The sequence below is a fragment of the Larus michahellis genome, chromosome 10, assembly GCF_964199755.1.
Source record: "Larus michahellis chromosome 10, bLarMic1.1, whole genome shotgun sequence".
In the NCBI taxonomy this organism is placed as follows: domain Eukaryota; kingdom Metazoa; phylum Chordata; class Aves; order Charadriiformes; family Laridae; genus Larus; species Larus michahellis.
Window position 1 is genome coordinate 18,043,631 of NC_133905.1, and position 23,499 is coordinate 18,067,129.

The 23,499-nt window shown below is 42.6% G+C and overlaps 2 protein-coding genes across 9 annotated transcripts in view; both read right to left on the minus strand.

Annotated features, from left to right (window-relative positions):
- STIMATE (STIM activating enhancer) overlaps positions 1-7,030 on the minus strand; it is a 39,838-nt gene extending 32,808 nt beyond the window's left edge. For all 8 annotated transcript variants that reach the window (XR_012589302.1, XR_012589301.1, XR_012589300.1 and 5 more), the window contains exon 1: positions 6,766-7,030. Coding sequence is in view for 3 of the 8 variants with exons in the window: in XM_074602481.1 (XP_074458582.1) it covers positions 6,766-6,940 (175 nt within the window). In the remaining 5 variants the exon portion in view is untranslated. The remainder of the gene's footprint in view (positions 1-6,765) is intronic.
- Positions 7,031-14,619: 7,589 nt separating this feature from the next.
- Positions 14,620-23,499, minus strand: part of SFMBT1 (Scm like with four mbt domains 1) — a 74,313-nt gene continuing 65,433 nt past the window's right edge. Inside the window, exons 14-21 of the mRNA XM_074602998.1 lie at positions 23,263-23,327; positions 21,647-21,786; positions 19,644-19,753; positions 17,760-17,935; positions 16,820-16,998; positions 16,389-16,634; positions 15,765-15,893; positions 14,620-14,880 (exon numbers count right to left, since the gene is read on the minus strand). Coding sequence (XP_074459099.1) covers positions 14,740-14,880; positions 15,765-15,893; positions 16,389-16,634; positions 16,820-16,998; positions 17,760-17,935; positions 19,644-19,753; positions 21,647-21,786; positions 23,263-23,327 — 1,186 coding nt within the window. The 3' untranslated portion in view covers positions 14,620-14,739. The remainder of the gene's footprint in view (positions 14,881-15,764; positions 15,894-16,388; positions 16,635-16,819; positions 16,999-17,759; positions 17,936-19,643; positions 19,754-21,646; positions 21,787-23,262; positions 23,328-23,499) is intronic.

The following is a 23,499-nucleotide window of genomic DNA, read 5'->3' on the forward strand; positions in this document are numbered from 1 at the left end:
TATTCCTAAATTCATTTCAGGTTATTTGCTTCACTTAAAGGATCAGCTGAGCTGTTCCCAACAACTCTTACTGCTTGCTTTTATAGAACATGAAGTTTGTCAGCAAGATTTGTCTTTTTCTGCAGAGCTCACAATGTCCAGAATTTATCCCAACTACATATTTTATATATTAAAGAATACTACAACTTTGGCATGGTAAAATAAAGCAATTTACTTAGCTAATTTGTCCATGTGGATGCATTGCTTTTCTCCCTGCTATGGGTCCCACTGCATCTCTCATTTCTGTTTGAAACACGGATAAGGATGACACAGAGATACTGAAAGGACTGATGGCTTATTTATAACAAACAAGAAACAGCCATGTAACATAGACGCAAGCGATACCTCACCATCTGGGCATAACAAAACGCTTGATCATTGTAAGGCATAATTTACTTGGCTGTGACCACAGTGACCTCACAGGGCTTTTCCAAATCCTGCAGGCACTCAACCTACAGAATAATAGCTGTTCTCTAGAATACCCCACTAAGATACTGATCATTACTAATTACCATGGATTGGGCCCGAAGGAGCAAGAGGTAGTAGAAAATAAGGTGTTTTAACCACCACCCCCATCCTGTTTCCTCCTTGGCCTCCAGCCAGACGGGAGGGGACTGCATCACCCCCCCGCGCCAGCGGCCCAAGCCGCAGCGGGAGCGCCGGGAAGAGCGGGATTGTCTCCTGAGACACCCTGGGCGGGGGGCGCGCCGCGGGCCCGGGAGCTCTCCAGGGTCCTGCCCGGGCTCCTTCCCGGGGGCTGCCCCCGCCCCGCCACCCGCCCGCTTTCCCGGGAAAAAGCGCCGATACCTCCACGTTCTGGATTTTTTCTTTACCTCCTCCTTTTTAAAATTTTACTCCCCCTTCGCTCCCTCCCCAGACTGTGCTTTTTAACGTAGCTCAACAGTCTATCTTTCTTTACCCTAAGGGGGATTCATCCCCACTGTTGTGATACCTGAAAGTGGCCCTTAAAGCCATTTCAGACAGCCTAATATCAGGGAATCCCCAAATTAAAGTTCTCCTTATATCTGTAAACTCACCAGGAAACTTGCCCTCATGAAGACTTCTAGGAAAAAGAAAAAAGTGCATCTGACAAAGTGTGATCCACTGTGTAGATTCAATACTATTCATACTTTCATGAATATGGAATATCCTATTTATGACTTGAAACTTCCATACAACACAAGTTTTTAAATCAGCGGCACAAAGGGTGTTTCCAAGGTGGCCCTCAGCAATTCACGTGAACACATACTGCGTCACTCAGAGCAAATGCATACAAGGATGGGATATTATCAAGTCAGGATAATATCAAGTCTTTTTAAATAACACCTTGATTAATAAAACACCCCCTTGCTTGCATGTCACTGCCCTACACCTCAGGAAACTGCCATGTAGAATAAACCCGTTACTGTTACTCGGAAGCCTGCATTTCGCTGCTGATGTTATGGGGTGTCAAAGTCAACTCCGGACACCATTTTCACATTTTTCAAATCTGCTCAAGCAGAAGGAAAATTGCTATGCAAAACAACTGGAAATCACATACTGTAATACTTTTGTATCTAAGTATCTAATAGCTTGCCTTTTTTTTTTTTTTTGGAAAGGCTACTGAAATGACTTAATTTCTTCTCAAGTCCCTGCTCCCCAGAACATTATACCTTGATGAAAATATGAAATCATTCCTCTGAAAAGCATATTTTTGCTAAAGCATTTGGAATTCCACTAAACTACCTACTAAGATAGCTTATTATACGAAGACACATTCAATTTCCTTGCATGGCTTATCAGGTCAGAAAAATATTGCTGTAAAGTAAATGGATGCAGTTTTTAAGGTACTTCCTTTACAACACTATAAGCAAAGAGATGAACTTAAAAAATAAACAATTCTTATAAAAGATACTATATTTATTTTTTTTCAGCTGTGACCCTCAGCAGCAAACCCACGTACTCACTTATTCACTGCACTTGTACCCAGTCATTTCACTTTTGTTACCACAGAAGCTTTTACCTTTCTTGGTGTGAGTACAGACACAAACTGTAATAAAGCCATAAAAAGGTAACAGCCCACACACTCTGGTCTCCTTTGCAGCATATTTATATTTTCCCCCACAGATGGACACAAAACAACCTTTTACCTGCAGACAACAAAATGACTCTTCTATTTCAATAACCCATCAATATGACTCACATGTAATTTCTCAGCTGTTCCCTAAGTATCCCAAAACAAACATAGCCAGGCTCTGATATGGTACCAATCTTTTCACAAACAAGTTTAGTAAATAAACTACATATTCAAGATGAAACATTTTGTGTCAGACAGGGTAAAGGGATGGGCAATGGGGCTTTTTCCTCATACCTTTCTGCAAGTTTGGCTAATAAAAACTCTGTTATTTACAGCTACGTGGTACACGTGATGTGCAAACATCACTCTCGAATCATTCATTACCAATAAAAGCCTAACCAGAGAGTGCTCAGAAGGTGCTTGGGATTTCTGACAAAACACATCATGTTATGCAAAAATATTTTAAACCAGCTTTGTGGCATCAATAATAAAAACCCCATAGCTATTACACCAAAAATGAAAAACCCACCTAAGAAGCAAAGCCATATTTTTAAATCAAGATTACCATGAAATAAGATACAGGCATCAAAATGGCAAACTTTGAATAAAATATTATCTTTGGCTTACTGACCTGAAGCATAAATACACATCTCATCCATCAAGGGAAACTCATTAAGACTTCCTGTTATGAAGTGGCTTGTCTTAAATAAACTAGTGTGGAAAATAATGCATATTTAGGCAGAAGGGACAAGAGTAAAATTAAGCAACAGACTTCAAAAAAGCAGGCTACCAGACTTGAGAATTAGTGGCCAGAATCCAAAAGGGCTGCCAGTCCTCGCCAGATTTGCCAAAAAGAGGTAGTTTTTAATCAGTTAGTTCCTTTTGATAGGGACTTAGAGCCCACGGTTAGGAGAGAAGTTGTCTCGCCTGACTTTCGGCACATCTGTAGTGTCTGGGGGAAACTGTTCCAACACGCCCCTATCTTCACAGCAGGGGACTGAACTCTGAGCAGTAAAGATTAGTTCACAGTGATTAAAGACAACACACTGGTGGGCTCCGATAGTATTAAAAAGGCCCTCACTTCTCTCGTGCACAATGCTTTACAGAGAGAACAGGAGGATGAGATTTGAAATCAGTGACTAAGTTTGGGGATTTGGGAGGCCTTAAACAACTTACAGCAATAAAATCAAATGCAAACTTCTGCTCTTTGGTTAAAGGGGTTAGGGAGGCTCCTGTATGAAGTCAGGATAGATGACAACTAGCTAAAGCACCTTCTACAAGAAAATGATTAGGGGGTTATGACAGGTTGTAATTTGAATCTGAAAATAACAGGAGAAAGTCACTCATTTAAAAGGCTACTGTGAGGAAGACAGTAAGTTAAACTGTTCTTCATTGTCTGTGTGACAGAACAAGGAGGCAAAAGCTACAAAGAAAAGGAAACTTCACATTTAATTTCAAATGATCATTTTGTCAACTCAAAGCAAGAAATTCTCTGTTCCTGTCGCTTCATGACTGTGACAATTCAGTAGTGAGGGCACACACAAGGTATGCCGATAATGTGTTTGGGGTAAAAACCTCTCTTTGAAGTACCAGAAGATAGTCGCAGCAATGCAGTTTCCATGCGCCCTCTGTCAGAAAGTCTCCACATTTTCAACACGTTAAAAACCTGAACTTGACCACATTTTAGCCCTTAAAAGATGAAGTTTAGCTGCTGTCATTGGCAGGTCAACTGGCAGCATAATTTTACAGCAATTGGATAGGTGCATGCATAAGACAGTGGCAAACCGGGGTGTCAGATCTTAAACAATTTTGCTTTAAGAACAGTCCTTCAGTCATTTGTAGATGAACATCTACCAGTGAGGCACAGAAAAGGTCCTCCTCCTCTTACAACTAGTTACTACAATCAGGAAAAAAATTCAAAAAAATTTTCTTTGTTCCACTGAATGCAAGCATGGTAAGATTTATGTAGAAAAGGGCAAGTCTGGGTCAGCCTTTGATTTAACCACTTAACAAAAATTCTTACTCTTTACATGTCAAATCAAATATTTTTCAAAGGAAAACAGCCTCTGTGCATAAAGAGCAATTGTACAATGTATTGCCGTTGCCATTACTTTAATTTCTTTTTCTACAGAGGGTTCTGCACCATTAATTGCAACCAAAGTATTAGAGTATCTCCTTCTAGGGTTCCCTTTCAAAAAAAGAAAAAAAAAAAAAGGACAAGTGATTTTGCCCTTTTTAAGTTAAATTTAAATACCAGACAGTCACATTTCTTCATTTCTGACTTTTTGCAGAGGAGAGCTGGAGAAGTGATACAGCCGCATACAGAGAGTTAATGCTGTTCAAAAGGGAGGCCCACCTCTGACCGGAGAGTGGTGCGACTTCTCAAGCAGCCCCTGCCTGCAGCCACTTGTTTCTCCCTCAGCGCTACCCACTCTGTTGTGTCGGACAGCTGGAGGACCAGAGCACAGAAATACTCCAGCTTAAAAGTAACCATGTCTCCCTGGTTATTTTTCTTGCTGCATTGGTTCTGTGATCCAGCTCCAGAAGTTGTCATCACTTCTGCCACAGCAGCTCAGGGACAGGAACAACTGTGTAAGTGCCGAAGTGACCGCTGAGGAGAGGTCATGCTCTCCCTCCTGTTCTCAGCCAAAGTTTCCTGATTCCATGTCACATGGCTCACAAAAAGTCCTACTTGTTGAGTCAGCTTTTAAGGGTTTTGGAACAACACACCAGATGTTTTGCATACAACATAAAAAGGATAGAAACATTCAGATAGAACTAGCAGACAGAACAGAACCGCCCCTCCAGCATAGCACAGCACTTAACTGAGAGACAACTGCTCTTTTACCAGTGTAACTGGTGCAAATGGTGGGGCCAGCTTCTCCTCCTGCTGGGGGAGAAGCCCAAAATGAAGTGGAAGAGAACGTGGCTGTCAGAACTGGGACAAACATACCTATCCTTCTGTTTTTAAATGTAAGCACTTGTATGCACCACAAGTTGCAACTTTTTTTGCTCTAATCTCCTTTGGGAACAGGTTCCTTTTCTCACCAGTACCATTGCGAGGGCTGGCTACCTTTCTTTCACTCCTTTCGTCCACAATTTCAAGCACTTAATTGACAGTCTCCTCCTAATAGTTCATGGTTTAAAATCACCCAACCAAAGTTAGGAAGTGCATCAAAAAACTAGCCTTCCATTTTCCTAAGTCCATACTTTTTGTATTCACTTTTTCTTGTCTTCACTGAGCGTTCCAGTGTTACTGCAAAATGCACAAAGGTAAGTGATACCATTTCCAGGAAAAATATACTATCCTGACATATTACATCCCTAGTTCTTCATCTTTTGACGCACATAAGAATTACCTATTTGCATCTCTTAATTCCAGAAACAACAATGCGTACACATCATCTTCTTAAAGAGAGGTACTTTTGTTTGGAAACTGCTAAAACTCGTAATTATGAGGATGGTCTGACTGGCCACATGTTACACCGCTGACTACTGCTGTCATTCAGTAGCATAATGATGACTGCTACATGCACAGCTTTTATAAGAGCAATGCAATTGTTAACCATGACTGAAACACTAAAGTATGCAAATATAGTGGGTTAGTAAACTTTTGACTTAACCATAATTTTATGACACTAGCATGAAAGGGCATCAGTTCAATTCTAACGTAAACAGGAACTTGGTCTTTGGAACAGTCAAGTCGTAACACTTGTAGCTGGTGTTCCCTTTTACCTCCCCCACATTTTATTAACAGCGACTCCACGGTCAGCTGAGAAATGGCACTGGGCTTCCTTTTAACTCCTCAGCTGAAAGGACGCTAACTACGGTATGGGATAGAGAGAAAAATCCAACAAAGCTGTTCCTGCTGTTGTGATTCCCTCAGAGTGGGCAGGGTTGGAGTCACTACGGCCTCCAGCCTCTCTTGCTTTTCCACCGAACTCAAACGAGCAGCGTTAACAAGCCACCGCTCATCAGCTGAGCTGCTGCGAAAACCCACAGGAGCTCAGCACTTGCTCTGGCTCAGAGGTGTAGCACATACTCCAAGTGCACTGCGATTCCAACAAGCGTGTCTTACTTTGCTGCTGATGACATGATAAGGTACAGCTGCAGTAAAACTGATACAGGCTAACCCTTTTCTTTTGGGTATCCTAAACCCAAGTGAGCAGGCACACACCACAACACCTTGCCGGTTGTATTCAAAGCAGAAAACACACCCACCCCCAGAGTGGTGAATTATACCAGCATAGGTGCAACTATTAGGAAAATACATTTCAGAAAGTGTATTTCCTCAAAGTACGTGAAGCTCAGTCTCTCAGAAACGACACTGTTCGCCTCAACACCTGCCTCCGAAGCCCGTCAGCCGTTCCCTCGGGCCGCCCGGCTGCCCCACTCCGCCCTGCCGGGGCACCGACCCCCGGGAGCCGCAGGAACCGCGGAGAGGCCTCCCCGGGCCGTGCCCCGCAGCCTCCCCCTCAGCACCCCGCTCCCCCACCACCAACAAAGCCCCGGCCGCGCTGCCCTGAGGCCGCTTCGGCCCCTCACGGACGGCACGGCGCTGCTCCCGGGGACACTGCGGCGGGGCCGCAGCACCGTTAAGCAAGCCCGAGGAGGAAGGGAGCCGTCCGGCCGCCAGGCCGCGGCCCGCCCCCGCCGCCGCCGCCACTCACGCATGAGGGTGCTGAAGGCCACGACGCCCAGGAGCCCCTGCAGGAAGATGCCGAAGCTGTCCATCAGGGCCCCGTTTTCGCAGCCGCGGTCTCCCGGCCCCGCCGCCGCCCCCTCGCCGGGCCGCAGGGGGCTGTCGGTGAGGCCGAGGCTACCGTTGGGCGGCGGCGCCCCCATGGCGAGGCGAGGCCCGGCCAGCGCCCGCCTCAGCGGCGCATGGCGGCGGCGGCGGCGACGTCGCGACCGGCTGGCGAGGCCGCGCCCCTCCGCCCCGCCGCGTCACCGGCCGCGCCGCTCCCCCATTGGCCCAGCCGCCCGCTGCGCCCGCCCCTCAGCGCCGCCGGGGCAGCGGGGCCGCCCGCGGCCGTGGCCGGGCGGAGGAGGACGGGCCGCGTCCGGAGCTCTTCGCGGCGGGTGGGAGACAGGCACGACCCCCGTCCTCGGGCGCCAGGAGAGGGGTCCGCGCCTCCGGGGGCGAGGGGGAGGAGAGCGGCGGCAGGCTTCAGCCCGGACACCGGCTGCAGGCGCCTTAGCGCTCCCCAAGGAGCCGGCAGGCGGCAGGCAGCGTCCGCCGGTGCCTAACTCCCCGAGCGGCACCGAGCACCCTCTGGCTCCGCATCCCCGGGGATTTCCAACCTGCGCCCGCCCCAGGTTTTCCTTGGCCAAGGGCTGCAACTCAGACCCACCGGTCAGGAGAGTTTGGCATCAAGCTAGAAAGAAAAAATGACGACCTGTAGTATTTAGCAAAAATGTTTGTTCTTTTGAAAGGGCACTCAGTGGCACAATGGATCAAAGGTACCACGTCAGCATTTTCATTTAGAAAACGTACCTGTTGACCAGCAAGTCTGATGGGCCCCATCGCACCACCACAAGGCAGGACCACATCCAAGTTTAGGATCTTATGTTTAGTGCAGGATCAGCCCAGGTCACGTCGCATTGGAGCTTTTTCTTACACCGTTTCCTGAATTTCTTTAAATAATTAAAATCCCCGTCTAAATTTGAATTCACTTGTAAGTACGACCCAGAAAGTACAGCATGTTTAAGTCTATCAGAAAACTAAGCAGAGCCTGTGAAGCAATAGTTGTTCAAATAATGACTCCATTCCAAACCCACCTGCATGACTGTCCCTCCTGGCAGGTGATGCCGAACAGCACTGGCACACAGCAGTGATTTCTCTGATATTTAGACTGGGCCACAAACCCCTGGAAGTTGCAGCTAGAAAAAGAAATGCTCTCAATTCTCTGACTGACAGAGCGCAGGGACAAAATGCAGTCCAGTGCGTCTGCACCCCAAGGCAATGCTCCTCCACTGTGAGCTGCATCCAAAGCAAGAGGTCAGGAACGCGAACAGAGTTATCTAAGAGAAAGGGCAAGGACCAAAGGAGGTCACTTTTTTGTCCCCCTTGCACGCGGGGCTCACAGCCATCAAACGCTGCACCTCAAACCTGGGCCTGACCTATTTACTTGTAGCCCAGGAGCGGTTTTCAAGCTTTCACAGCAGCTGCTGGACATCAGACATTCCACACATGTACCTGACCTGGATGTTTATACCGGTTAAAGATTTACCTCATGCCTTTTACACACAAAATTCGTTTCAGACACGCATCTGGAAACATAACTTGAAGGGCTTATGCCTTGTGTTACTCCATATTCCATGCTTTAAAATAAATCATTGCCCAAAAATACCTCTTCAAGGGTTTTCAGCTCCTCATGACTCCTCTAAGCCCTTCTGAAACCTATGGCAGACAAGAAGACGACATTGCCTCCCGACACATGCTGTTCACAAGCCTTCTGATTTCTCTCAGACAGTGCTCTGTGAAGGCAAGTAAAAGATTTACCTTAAATCCTACATATTTACAGATCTTTAAAGACAGTGTTGAGCAAATCAGTTTCATCCCGCTCCCATGCACCCAGTGTAAAATCAGCTCAAGACAAATGATGTGCAGCCAAGAAACGAGTGCCAAGGAGCACACGAGTACAATCTGTTGGAATGCCAAGTAAAGAAACAAGAACTTTGCAAGGCTGACCTGTTTCTGAGGCATCCTGTGAACCTTCATGTTAGTCAGAGAAAGCAAAGCCAGCTGTTTTTAAAATTTCAACTTGACGGTATAGTGTAAACCTTTACAAAACCATCCAGAAGCAGCAGCAGCATCTACAAGGTTTGCTTCTGATTATACCAAGCAGCTCCTTACGTTCAAAGAAAGCCATAAAAGAAAATTACTCTGATTCATAGGTTCTGTCCTCAGCTTTTGTAGGTTAGCTTCAGCATCCTGTGAAACACACAATCTGTTACCTTAGAAGAAGGCTTAGAGAAATAGGATTCCTGCATTTGAGGGATCTGTCTACAACCCAATGAAGCTGTTAACACGAAGCCCGTGCAAGTGGTATTTACGTGGTCTGCATTTACCTTTTATGCAAGTCATGGAACACGCTACACAGTTTTCCCCACACTTCTGTAAGACGGAAAATTGCCCACAGTAAGCAGCAGCAATTATCATTATATTAACACCAACGCCATCAGTAACAGTTTAAGTATCTTTTTTAATTTTCTTACAACCACTTAAAACTGTCATATACCACAAACTTATGTACACTATTTACAGACAAAACAAGCAAAATATCCATCCAAAATATTTTTTAAAAAATCCTCTGATTAAATTGTTACACCTGCTCAAACAATGGTGGGACTTAATAGGCATAATTTCTTGTGCATGTTTCTCTTCCATGTAGTACTTCAGTCTCGCTGCATATATATATATATATATTTAAAAGTTAAAGAAAGATAAAACAACAAGCAGAAGGGACACAACACAATATGCATTTAAATCTTTGTTTAAGAACAAGCAGCTAATTAAAAAAGGCAAAATACAGGAAAAGTGCATCAGTTCCAATGAGTTAGTATAAGAAAGAGGCCCACAGGTGGAGAGCAGGTACCCTTTAGGGTAGAGTCTCCTACAAGACCTCTGATTGTCTACAAAGATTATTTAAAATTTATTTTAAAAAGAAATAAAAAAAAATACAGAAATGAAAGAGGAGAGGAGAAACATGACACCTCCAGATTTTTTTTTTTTCCACGAGGTTTCTTGGAAACTGGTGCTCAACAACTTCCAGAGCGGGCAAGAATTCATTTGTGCCCCGATACCCATTGTTCGTTCACACACCTTGAGCGAGCCGTCCCCGTGTCTCAAGCAGAAGGCCTGTTCCTCTTGAGCTGTGCAAGGCTCGAGGACTTCCACAAGCTCTGTGCCCGTGTTTGTGCTAACTCAGTTAGACCTACTGCCTCTGAATTTTTTCAGCGCAAGACCTGCTCGCTTCCATGGCTTAAAGCTGAGCCAAACACTGCTGGCTTTGCACCTAACACAATACATTTGTCTTCTCATCGAAAAGTCCACTTATGTGTCTGGTGCATTTCAGGACAACAGATGTGACATTGAGGAAGCTAGAAATGACCGTGGAGACAAAGTGTCAAAAACCTTAACTCATTTTTGCTATATTTCATACGGATAATTATTATTATTTTTTTTTTAGAAAAACACGTAACAATAAGAGAGGCTTGTTGTATCTGGTGTTCCCGAGTCCCATTCTAATCCTTCACCCAAAAGGTTGCCTTTGAAAACAAGGCTACATGCATGTTTGGGGAAGGCTGGCAGCACTCTAAAATGTGGGTTCAGCACACAATCCCTTTAAAAAGGAGCCTTCAACCAACATCTGAAGTCTCCTGACAGAGCCTATGTCTTTGTGCTTAGTTAATTTTAGGTAATTTGAGCTCACAGTAGGCAGTAACCAGTCTGCCACTATGTGACAGGCCTGGTTAAGGAGTAGCTTTGTATAGGATCATCGTATTTTTGGCTTTCTGGTAAGGCTACTTCATCTAGTAACTTCTCCTCCAACAACAAATTTGGTCCAAAGGTATCCAGTCTCCAACTTGAGCGTGATAGTTTCGAAGCCCATTCCATTACATTCAAAAATCTTGCAAGCCACTTTGCCTTTTGCTAACAAGGTACCGAGTCTTTGTACTTTATACAGAAGAATGGAGTGCTCAGTCCAATCAACTGTAAATATATTTACACTTCTGTGGACCTAGCAGCTAAGTACTCCTTCCCTCCTTTAAAGCATCATTGTAACCAAGAATAAACACTAGCAAATCCTAAAACAACAACAAAATACTGCTGAAAGTTGTGACGAGAAAAGTAATCTTAACAACCACTCCCGAACTCTGTGTGTACTGTTTCCAGTAATCCCAGGAGAGACTGCAAATGCTCCTGGAGTTCTATACCACACACAAATGAATCTGCTTTTTATTTCATTCCTCAAAGAGCAACTCTCAGAAATGTTTAGCGTTAGAAAAAGTAGTCTTCATCCACCAAGATCAGTGCTGTACCTCTCCTGTTCTGGAAGCATTGCTTTCAGTTTAGGCTGGACTGCAAACTGCTCATACTTTGGGGGACAATTCTACCACATTAACCTTCCATGACTTTCTTGCAGGTCAAGTACTTCTCTATTATGGATTTCTTGTGTGGTGCAGAAACCACGCTATAGTAACTAAAAAAATCTTTCTGCCTAACAAGGCTAAGCTTAGCACAGTACGAGTGCCACAGGGAGGCACCACCAGGTTTCTAACGCTATGACGTGCAAAACCAAGAGTGTACAACGCATGTGAAAGTAAAAGAAGCAAGAATACAAACCCTCAATGGGTCAGCCCAAGGGTAATCTCCTTTTACCACCCACATAAACAGTACACGAGGCCCAGTGGAGGGCTCATTTTCTTGTACTGAAGACATTTATGCAAGACACCACTGCCTTTCTCCTGGACTCCAACTTTGTCATATCTTATGGTGAATGGATGTGGTAGAGGACAGAACAAATCCCTGAAGCCTAAATTACTGCAGTCCCAGCAACTCCTGCTCATGAAACATCGGTATCACCCAAAGCCAAGAGTCAGCCCTCGGCTACCCAAAATCCAGTTTTGAAGAAACAGAGCAACTAAAGCAGCACGTGAGCTGATTTCATGTTATGTTGGAGTAAGATGAACAAATACAAGTGCAGTTGTGTTATCTGCCACGCATAGAGAAAGAGGAACTTGAAACAGAGCCAAGTAGAAACACCATCCATCAAGACAAAGCCCCAATTATCCCTTTTAAATCCAGCAATAAAACAGAGTGCATCTTTTTTCCAGGAAACAGAGTGTACAGTACCCGTGTGCAGCATAAAAACATTTCACAAATAATGAAAACATCCCTTCTGAAAATCTCAACAAAAATAGATCCCATTGGGACCAGACTGTCAGTGCCTCCCAAAACAAGGCAGAAAAACCCAGCCTATAAAACACACCAAAGGTGACCAGTGAGTATACCACTAACCTCTCAAACTGCTGACTGCTTCATTTAGTGAGAAAAAGAAGTATGACATTTGTACCTAAAACCCTTGGTGCCGTGTTAACAGGTTCACTAACCTACCCTTAAAGCTCTTTTCTCTCCCGATAACTACTGAAAAAGACATCTATCTGTCCACGGGGAAAGGTGGAAGCAACATCTCCTGGCTGTGCAGGCCAATTCTGCTAGGCATCAGTGCAATAGAATTCTGGAAACCCTGAAGAATGACAAATATGATCCAAAAGCATCATCTTCCAGCTCAGAAGTTTTCTGCTGGTCGAATTTCTCAAGACAAGATGCTGACAGCAAAGCAGCAATGCTCCTTTCAAAAATTTTTTCAGGCCTAATGGCTTATCACTGAGCTTGTCCCAAGGGAACAGAGTAAAGGCAGATGACCTAAGCACAACATGAAGAGCCAAAACATCCATTTGTTGGCCACGTATCTGGTGTGAGGAAGAAAGGTGGGGGCACTTTGATTTCTATTTAATTATGTTTTCAGACTCTGCTTACAACTTGGGAGAAAAAAAACTTGTCCTAGCTACACACTGCCCACCCTCCCTCCCTCCCTCAAGAATACTCAGCTAGTAAACCGTCTGTCTGACATTTATGTTTTGATTCTGGAATGGAAAAAAATTATCTGATTTTAGCACTTCTGTAAATAGTTCTGCCTTGACTAGGCAGTTGATTAGGCAGTTATTCTAAGGGGCAAAAGAAATACACCCCAGTTATTTAGCTTTGCTTACTCTAAACAATTTTCATTAGAGGCAGCTCCCCCTCAACACCTCTGTGGCAGATACAGACACGTAGATTATGCAAACTCAGCTCTTGGTTTCCAGATGACCTCCTCGCTGCATCCTACAGCTCACAGCATCAGAATATCCGATCACATTAGGCCTAAGAGACCCGCGAATCAATCTATTTGACCAGAGTAACCAGTGTTTATCAGAAACCAGCACAGGCATCTTTCTAAAACAAATTCCTGCAGTGAGCACCTTCCTACCTCAAATGCCAGGGGATTTCTGCAGAAATGTATCTGAATAGGAGATAAAGGACCAGGGCTGCATGCATAAAGCTCCTGCCTGTGCTCCTTCCAATACTCGGAGAACAGACAGACAGAACAAATGCGAGCCATCTGAAACCTTACACTTATTTGATGCAAATCTTGAGCCTGATGCAGATTTCCCACATCTTTAATGGAAAGTAAGGTAAGCCCTGTTACTTAAATTGTAAAGCACAGGTATGCAGCAAGTGGCTGATTGGGTTTTATTACCCTGGAAAATTAAAGTCAGCAGTTCATCCTACTGTGAGTCTATTGATGGAACTAGATGTCTCTCTGGTCCTTTTCCTTTACTCTAAAAAAAAAAAAAAGCACACAAACTCCTTCCCAACCCCCCACACTTTCATCAAGTCTGATCCTGAGCAGCTGTAAATAGTTAAAAATACAAAGTCATGCTCGTAAGATAGTTTCCAGTATGCAAACGCTGGCAGAGCTAAGCTGCAGTCCTCCACTGATTGCTGTTTTCTTAGTTTATTCCCTAAAAAGCTGTTCAGGTAGCAAAGCAAAAGTCTGCTGACAGGCTCTGTGTACATGGCCCAATTGTTTGCTGTAAGAAAAAAGAAGTAACTTCACAATTAAAAAAAAATTAAAATTATCTGACAACCAAAACATAGAAAATGCAAAGGCACTTTCTCTTTCCTTCCTTTTTCCCTACAGCCCATCTGTAAGAGAAGTGCAAAATAATTAAGTTTTCTGACATCTGAGAAAAAGGTAACATCCAGGTTAAGCCTACACAGGTTTCCGCTAAAGCTTTGGACCAGAAGCTCTCCACGCTGATACTGGTTTGTACTCCTGCCGTGCCTACAGAAGAGAGACTGCTGTGCAGCTACAGACGATTTGTCCAGAAGTAGTAGTTCCCTCCCTTTTTAGTTCATCACTTCTACTGTTCAAGCTACAGAGGTAGTAAAAACAAAACAAAAACCAAACAATGAAACAAAAAACCAAAATAAACCAAAAAAGCCCCAAAAGGAACCACACTCTTGCTATACTGTACATTCAGAACCCTGTGGCCACATTGTTGTCCTAACAATGAACAAATTCATTAAAAAACTCAACATTAACACACGAATGTGCAAAGAGCACATTCCAAAGCCAGTGCTGTGGTAAAGCAAGTGTTTGTCCACAGGGAGGGAAGGGGATTCTGTGAATCATCAGGAACAGAGAAAGGTTATTTCTGGCAGCCTACATGCTAACGTAAACAGGATCCGTTGCTCCTTTTAAAGTTCCGTGCCAACAGAACTATTGAAATGTCATTTCCCACCAGAGGAGACTTTTCTGTAATCATTAAAAAATACATTAAAAAAAGGGAACCATAGAGCAAGAGACTATTGTGTTCCCGAGCTGGCAGCTGGAAGAGTAGCCCCTGTGTTTGCATTGGCATTTTGCTCCAGATGTTGTCTTCCTTTTGTGAAAGTGAAAAACTGAGGCTGACAGATGCTCTTAGGTCACCAGGGCCCCAGTTTAACTTCATTTGGCTTTCCTTGCTAGAGAGAAAGGAGCATGTTTTTGTAGTTGTGCTTCAAAGGTCCACTTCAACTTGGCTGCTCCTCAGTTAGCGAACTGCTGGTAAAAGGCAAGTTTGACCCTTTCAATGTGATGGCAAAGTTTAATAGCTGGCCCAAGCTTCAAGTCCATACACTCCTGAACGGTGGGCAGGGTCAGCAGCAGCAGTGCCTGGCCATCGATTTCCTGTCAGAAGACAAAAGACTCATTAGTGATTTTGCATTTTTATTTTCCCTGCTCCTTCAGCTTTGACTTGCTGTAATTTCAGATTCATGACCATTTCTGAATCAGATGTTTCTTTCATGCTACTCCAGGCAGCTTAAAAAAAAAATCTCTCTCTCTCTCACAACAAATTAACTCCTGTCTTAAAATGTAAGCTCAAATTCACTGGCTAGGGGACAGAACCTCATGAGATGTAATTTTTAAAAAATAAACCTAGTAGAAGAAACAAAGACAATTTAATGCAGAAAGTCTCTATCTAACCTTCACGTCTTTCTAGAGAAACAGCGGTTCTACAAGGAACATCTATCACAAACCATACTCATCTCCAGTTCCAGTAATAGTTTTGATAGATGATGGGTTTTTTATGGGAAATTTTAGCCAAGATAGAAGAACAATGTTAACTTGACTCATGTTTGTACTCTAGTTGTCATTACTTCAGCACAAAAATGTTCACTTGTTGGGCAGCTGTACAACGTTGTGATACCTGCAGTTAGCCTGCAGAATGGAAAACATTTACCATCTGGAAAAATCAACACAGTGGCAAAACTATATCACCTAGAAAACAGGCTCCTGCCTTCATGCTGCTTGGTTGCAGGCATTCTCTATAGTTTTGGGATTTGGATGCCCCCCAGACCAAAACGTCCTCCACTGAGGACTAAGAAACCTGAAAAATTCTGGCTATTCCCTGAATCCTCCTCTCCCAAACTGTTGTTCTGGATGCAAAGGTTGTCATGTATTTGTTACCTTGCTACCGTATTATAAAATTTAAACTAGTTTCTTCTTGTGATTCATTAGAGGGTAAGAAGCAAAGTAACAGATTCAACATTTTAACAGACAGAAAACCATACCTGATCAAGGAAAATTCTTGCCAGCGGTGCACAGTCAGTGGACTTGAGAAATCGTACAACATCAGCCACGCTCCATTCCAGAGGGTTACTGTCCAGCTGCAGCTTTTCAGCAACTTCCATCTTCATGTCCTAGACAAGCCGCCCAGCACAAAAAGAATTCCCAAAATATTACATATGCAATGGACCAACCCTCCCCTCTACTCCCCCCCAACTCAAACATTCAGCTGCCAAATAAAGCTCTAAATTGTAGAGGTTTCTTTGTTAGCAGAGGTGTGCAGAATAGCACTGTGCTGAGGGTGGAGGCTACAGCACTTACAGCCAGTAAGCAGGGATCTAAACCCAGGATTTGATCGACACCACATCACTGCTCAGGTTGAACCAAAGAGTGCTAACAGCTGAGAAATGGAAATCATTCTGTCTACAGCTTTCTGTTTAGGCTATACTACAGTCCTGTAATACGACTGTAATAAAAGTAATGATTTTTAATTATTCTGTAGTGTCTTCACAATGCCCTTTATGGGGTAACAGAGTATGAGAACACATGTATGATGGTTAATATGCCCAAGATATTTGTGCTTGCCCAACAGTAAGCAAGCTAGAACACAAATCTACATTCAAAGTTACCTTTGGCGAAGGAGGTTTATTTTCATCATCAGAAAAGGAAAAGGTCCTGAGTTTCCTCTTCCGCTTGTCTCGGTCCTGAGCCAGGGAATGAGACAGTTCACTCTGTGTAGGAGAGGATGACAGTGATTTCTTCTCCGATACCTCTGATTCCTCAAGCAATTCATCTTGGTGCTCTGAGGTACTATCTTCAGTCAGAGATTCTTCATCTATCTCGTCCTGGTCATCCTCCTCTTCTCCTCCACTGCCCTGACGAGGCAGGAAAAAAAAAAGCGATGAAATAAAAATAATGGGAAGTTTCGGACAAAAGCTACGAAGGCCACTCATTTATCAGTTGTAACCTGAGGTTACAAGGAACTAACAGTTTGCTGTTTCAAATGTAGCTGGTCAAAGATCACATATCGTACCTACTAACGTTGTTGGCAGTCTCATACCTGGGGAGATCCAGCTGGAGTGTTATCCACTGAAGTAGAAGAACGTTTTTTCTTATGAACAAAAAAATGTTTTCGTCTCTTCCGTCTTTTATTTGGTTTCTTCATGGCTACTTCCAGGTTACTGTGGCCACCCGGAGGCCTGCCTATCCGCTTGTTTTTCCGTTTTCCATAATAGTGTGCTACCAGGACAGAAGAAATGAGCAGCATGTTGAAATGCACCTTCAATGTCACTAGTTATGTTTGTGCATCATCAGGACTGGAAAATCAGCAGAAGGATATTTCACAATGGAAATCCCAATTCTGCAAAACTTCAAAATGTGTATGTCTATATTTTCCTCTTCAATTTGGTTTAAGGAAGAAGAGTTACTAATCAATTTTATTTGCCCACTAAAAATTTAATTCCTCTATCTCTGAGAAGCCCCAAATGATCAGATTTTATCATCAGCCACAGATTTGGTCCAATTTAATGACAGTTTTTGTAATGTTTTGTAGTTTTGAAACATGGCCTCAAAGCATTTTTTGTTCTCACAGTGTCAAATGGTTGAAGTTAGTTAAAAAAAACCCTAAAAACCTAAAAGCTAAGAAAAGAGCTTGAAGGTGTTTTATTTCGTTCCACAACAAATTGGTAAAAGAATTACAGTGCCACCTACATTACAGTATTAGAGTCAGTTCTTGTCCCAAAAGTTGTCTTAAGAAGATAAAGCTTTAAGCACAAACCAAGAAGTTAAGCCACAGTTCTACCACTTAATACAGAATTAATTTTTTCTCCTCTACACCCTGGCACACGGCTATTTTGTAGGCCTGTGTATGTAGTGCTTGAGCTGCTCCTTGTGTAAGCAAAGCAATGGATTTTGGATTCCTTCTGTGGCCAAAGTCAGAAGTAAACCAAAAATATAACACCCCAAGCCCCACCTCAGTTTGAGATCAGCAGCCTACTCACTGTATTTAGTCTTTGTCAGGACAGAGCAGTTCTCTGAACACTTATCCAGCACCATCTGAGGGCCAAAGAGGTTTGGACAACATTCCAGCTTGATGCACGTTTTTCTACAGAAATCTGCCACCCGGTCTGCCGTCCTCACAACTTCCACAGTTGCACGGTAGCTCTTCCCTTTGTACCTAGCATTGAAAATATTGTCATAATTCATCCTCTAACTACCAGGATAAAAGTACTTCATTGAGAGGTGTACAAGAATATTGCTTTGAAATCAAACTCAAGGAAAACCTGAGCAATGAGGAACTTGATGGACTGACCAAGTCCCGGAAACAGGCAGTCCTGTCTCTTAGGACAGGTCCTCAAGCAAAGAAACAAAACCAGCACCAGAGATGCCTGCAGTACCAACCACAGCAACACTGCCCTGCCAGCAACTGTAAAACACCATCTGAGAGGACTATCCCAGAGCTTAGGTGTTTTGTTTCCTCTGTTCACAGATGGTTTGTTCTTTCTTTGTATTTATGGTACTGCAGAAGTGTCCACTGTGAGGTAGACAGCTGGGCCCTAAAACCAAGACAGAGTGCACCAATTCAGCTAATAAAGGAAACAGCGGACACCTTCTAGTGAGCCATTCTACGCATATACTATGGCAAACAAATGAACTACTGTCACATTTCCAATCGGCGTTCATCTAACTGCTGAACAATGCGTCAGGGACAGTCACTTGCCATGACTCCACATATTGCTCTTGTTTGATTTAAATTAAGAAAAGATTTCTTTTTGTTCAGCAGCTTTGCTACGACACTGACAGAGCCGCACTGTGAAATATCTGCCAGAGTCATTCATCATTTCTGCTTTGTTCTCCCAGCACAGCTACCGGCACGTGCTGATATCTATTAGGGATGTCTCAGGCCTGCAAGTATCTAGATAATGCACTGAAAAAAGAGCTATATCATCATAGTCCAGGTAGTCCTGGTGTCACTACCGTGGCAAAAGAAAGCACACAGCAACTTCAGTAAAACCAAACGATTTTTTTTTCTCTATTCTTCAGCTACATCTTCTATTTACATTAACCTTTCATATGATCTTCCTATTCACCAAATCCAGAGCAATCCTTCAACACATGGAAAGGTGTCTTACACATGAAATGAAAAATTAACAAGAATTGCTGACACGTTCAAAACTATGTAGGAAAGTGTGCTATGGCACACGGGGAAAATCTAATCTCTAGAACACATATACAGTAACCTAATTACAAGACCATCACTAGACTATAAAGGAATATCTGGATTTATCAAATATATCCAAATATGATCACTGCTTTTTTCCTAATAAAATAATCTTACAAAGAAGCTCCAACCCAAAAAGCTCAGCAGGAAAACTAGGGAGTGCTTTAGGGTAGGCTACTGGAGAAAGACTTCCAAGCCAGGCCATTTCAGAGGACTGCTACAACTTAATTTCAGAAGAATCTTCTTCCACTGAGAAATTTGTGTGGAAGTGCCATGGAAGCTGAGAAGCTTCCTAAGCAGCGTGTGCTTCTGCTTTAAAATGCTGACAACTATCTTCAGGTGAATTAAATTATCTTAAACCTCACCCGCAGGTCTGCCAGTGTACATGCTATGCTGTACCAGTACCACACCACTCTTACTTCACCACTAGGTGCTTACAAGTTGGTAGCAGAGCACACCTGGCATGTTAAGGAGCATTAAAATCAGACGCACTTCACCAGACATCCATAAAGAAGTTTATAAAGATTTGTCAGTTTAATGGCTGTCAACATGTTGATATGCTAGAAGTCATTTTTCCTTCTCTGAAATGTGCGAAGTTAAAGCATAGACTGCAGAGAAGTTCGCCACTGGGAGCAGCTAAGCAGGGAACAGGACAAGAACTTACTTGGCTTTCAGGGTCTCTCCATGCCCATGCCATGCGGCCTCTTCATCCAACTGCAGTTCTCGCAGGACACGGCTAGGTTTGTAAGCTGCATTGATCAATAAAGTGAGAACCTACGGTGAAGGAGGGAAGAAGAGAAAATACATTTAAGTTATTTGTGCAATAAATCTGTTTTAAAGTGCCAGAGTAGAATAGGAAATTACTTCTATTCATCCAAATTATCTAGCATCAAAGTACTCATTCACAGCAGGATGACAGACACCTCCAGATACTGCCAAAATGAAAACTGAGAGCAGCCGACACTTTGGGCCTCGCCAAACCTTCGGGATTTGTCTGCAGAGTCAAGAGTGTATCTAGCTATTTCCAAGTCATTGCCCTTGAATTACACGTCACTAAATTAAACCCTGGGGGCTGAATACCACAAAACTTGCATAACCTTGGGTAAATCTGAGTGATTATCTTCAAGATTGTTTGACATGTGAAGGTGCGCCAAAACAACCTGCAGGATTTTGCTGCCTGCCAACCCACTACTTGCTACAAAATCAGTGCAGAATCCTAAGCTCTCCTCTGTTTTGCTTTCATGAACCACACTAAGACCTGTACTATAATAAAATAAGAATTTCTCTGGACCTGTAAAGTAACTCGAAGTTGTGAATAGCCTGAAGTTAGTGGCAGACAGTAGAAAACATGCATTCAAATTGTATTTCTTATTTTCAGTACGTGTTTATTCCAAATCATTCCCAAATTGGGTGCATCAGAACCCTGACATAAGAAACTTGCAGCTTTTGTCCTACTAACGCAGCAGTCCAGAGGTCTACAGTTCAAAAGAAGAGTATTAAATATAATGCAAGTAACAAACTTACTCTAGGATTCATACACTGAGCAAGAGGCATAATGGAAACGAATACAACTAAGCATATTGGTTGAACTTTTAGCAACACTCAGCATCTTTACATCAGGAGGAATTGTGCATACTTTATGCTTTGAGGCAGTGAAGCAGGTTAAACCTTCAAGGTTAAATGAAGCTGCCACCGAATTTCACACTTGCTCTTCTGCAGTGCTCACATGAGAGTACTGAAACTTGCGGAAAGGATGGGGTACTTTTCTGCATGCAAAAATGGAAGTTTTTCAATAATGAGCATGACTCTTGTCTGCTGGACTCTAGTTTTAGAGCAATTGTGCCAGAAATTGTGTGAGACCTTTCTTAAGGTCTCTCCCAGTTATGGCGTGTGGTAGGGAAGGTAAAGATTCCACAGATGTTGAGCCAATTCCTGCATTTAAAGTGATTGTTTCATGAGAGCTGAAGTGTGCACATATAGTTATGCCTCGGGAAACTTTCAGCCTCTCAGGTCAGATAATAACTACCCCATGACCTTTTTTTGAGATTTTTGAAAAATAATTATTGCATTAAAGTATCTGTAAATTTTCTGTGAAACACCTTCTGGAGAAGAGGCTCTTTGCCATTAAAGAATGTCTTTTTCCTCCCTCTTCCCCTCCCTCAGTTAGGATAGAAGGCAAAACCACAATTTTATTTGATCTTTGCAAATCATATCCAACTTAAAAAACACAGAGAATTCTTTTAATTTTCCAATTACCAAAACCAGTTTGCCATCTCTACTAATAAAATCCGTATTTCCTCTGTTTTAACATCAACAGTGCAAACTGTAAAGGAGTTTTGGGATTATCTGAAGCTAAATTCTGTTAATTAAAATTGATGCATTTATTACAGCTATAAAAAGATACTAAGTCCTTTGATTGTGGTAATTACAGGTTACTCTCTTTTAACCTAAAATAAAGTTTAGCAGTGAAGGCTGACTGTAACTCAGATAAACCAGAGGTTCCAGCCATTCATAGAACAGTTCGTGATTTATACTTGATTTTATACAAAAACCACTCTTTACTCACTATCAGCTTAAAATTATTAACTACTCATCTATAATTAAAGAGGCACTCTAGCGTTGATGACACACTGCTATACGCGGGTCCACTATGTACGACCACCTCACCTCTTTCAGAACAAGAACACAGTTGCCAGGTCCCACCGACTGAGGAAGCTCTGCAATCCTGCCTTTGTTTAGGTAAGGCCCTGAGAAGCACCGGTGATTGAAGTAGATCTTTGGGCAGCAGTATTTTCCATTAATTACCACTGAGAAACAAGAAAGTAAAGATTCAAATCACACGCTACAATTTCCCCAGCAAAGAACAACTTCTTGCAGTACGTAATATTTTGCCTGCTGTAAAAAGGGAGGTGTAAAGGTCTTGAATGGCACGAATTTGGGGTAGTTTCAGCATCACATTTGCAATGACAGCACTAGTTGCTCGATGTTGCCAAAATATTTTTCATACTTCAGAGGTGTTCTTGCAAATTGTCAAACTATAGGAAATAAAGTTGGTCATTTATCAGAAGAGAAACATTTCTTCCTGGCTAGTCTGATGCTTCATGGTATTACAGCTGTGACAACAGCCAAGACGACGACAGTCCCAACGTTTTGGTAGCAGAAGCATTTCCTACACAGCAATTATGGATACATTTCCCAGTCAAGTAATTATCTCTGCCCCAAACTTCTGCCACCAGAGAAGCTGGCAAAGTTTATCCACTGTTTATCCTAAACTGCAATATCACATTGCTTTGCATTTTTAGACTCTTTTCCCTCAATCAGCAAACAAAAGGTACAGCAACTGATAATGTGACCTTTGATGAAGTGACATCAAGTTTTCTAAACCTATTAAGCCGTTCAACGCCGCTCAAAATTAAAGTTATGTGTAATATGTATTGCAAGATACTTATGTATAAATATAAAATTGTTTTACCCTAGCAGTGTTGTAGTTTTTCTTGATTGAGCAACACTAGCACTTAAAGATCTTAAATTCAGTAGTTGATAACTGGCAGATAAACAAACGAAGTCAAATTTACATTATGGGTCTATTAAAAGCCAATTAAAATGCTAAGCAAGCATGAATCAGTTCTATAAAGCTTGCATTTGGTGCAACTTCAGATGTGCATTTAACTGTACAGAAAACAGCAGAAGAAGCATTTTGTTGCCAGATAGATGTGTATGACTGTTTCACCAGCAGATGTACTTATTCATCATATTCATTCTTGCAACAGTTTAGAAAATTATTAGATTTCGCCATCTGGCACACAAAGCAGTTTACTGTTTGAATTGCTTTTGTTTATCATAATGATGAAGTTATCATAAAAACCAGACAAACCTGCTTCCCAAAGCTAGAATGTCACAACTCAAGAGCACAGATGCAGTGCGCCTGTTATGTTTCTCCCAACATTATTAAACATAACAGGTGACAATAAAAAAAATCATCTGCATAGGTCATAGTACACGTTTGGCTCCACATATCCTCTGCTGGGGAGGGGGGGAAGTTCTGGTGTAAAAAATCTAATTTTCAGGTTTAATGAAGATATCAATTGCAGGACACAAGTAATTGTATGGTTTTGTTTGTTTCATTCTTTTTTGAAGTTCAAGAAATCATCAAGGGATGAAAATCTTCAAACCCTTTGCTCCCCTCCCTTCTCCTAACAGAAGGGTGTTGAGCAGCTGAAGAATGAGGCAGCTGAACTGTTACAGGGTTTTGTCTTTGTTAGCCTGCCCTCTCTGATCAATACCTGAGTCAGAAGAGTTCAGTTCCTGGTTCTTTAGGCCATCGTGAACTGTCCTTGAAGACAAAATTCTGAAATGAAAAGAAGATTGGGAAAAGGGACAGATGGTAAGGATAGTCACCTCTCAGTTACTAAACCCTAACCATTAAGTTGTTTTTTTTTCCTCCAGGCCCAGCCTATTAATCTGCTTTTTATACCTCCACTGTTTCACAATAATAACATGCAAGGACTATCAAATTCAAT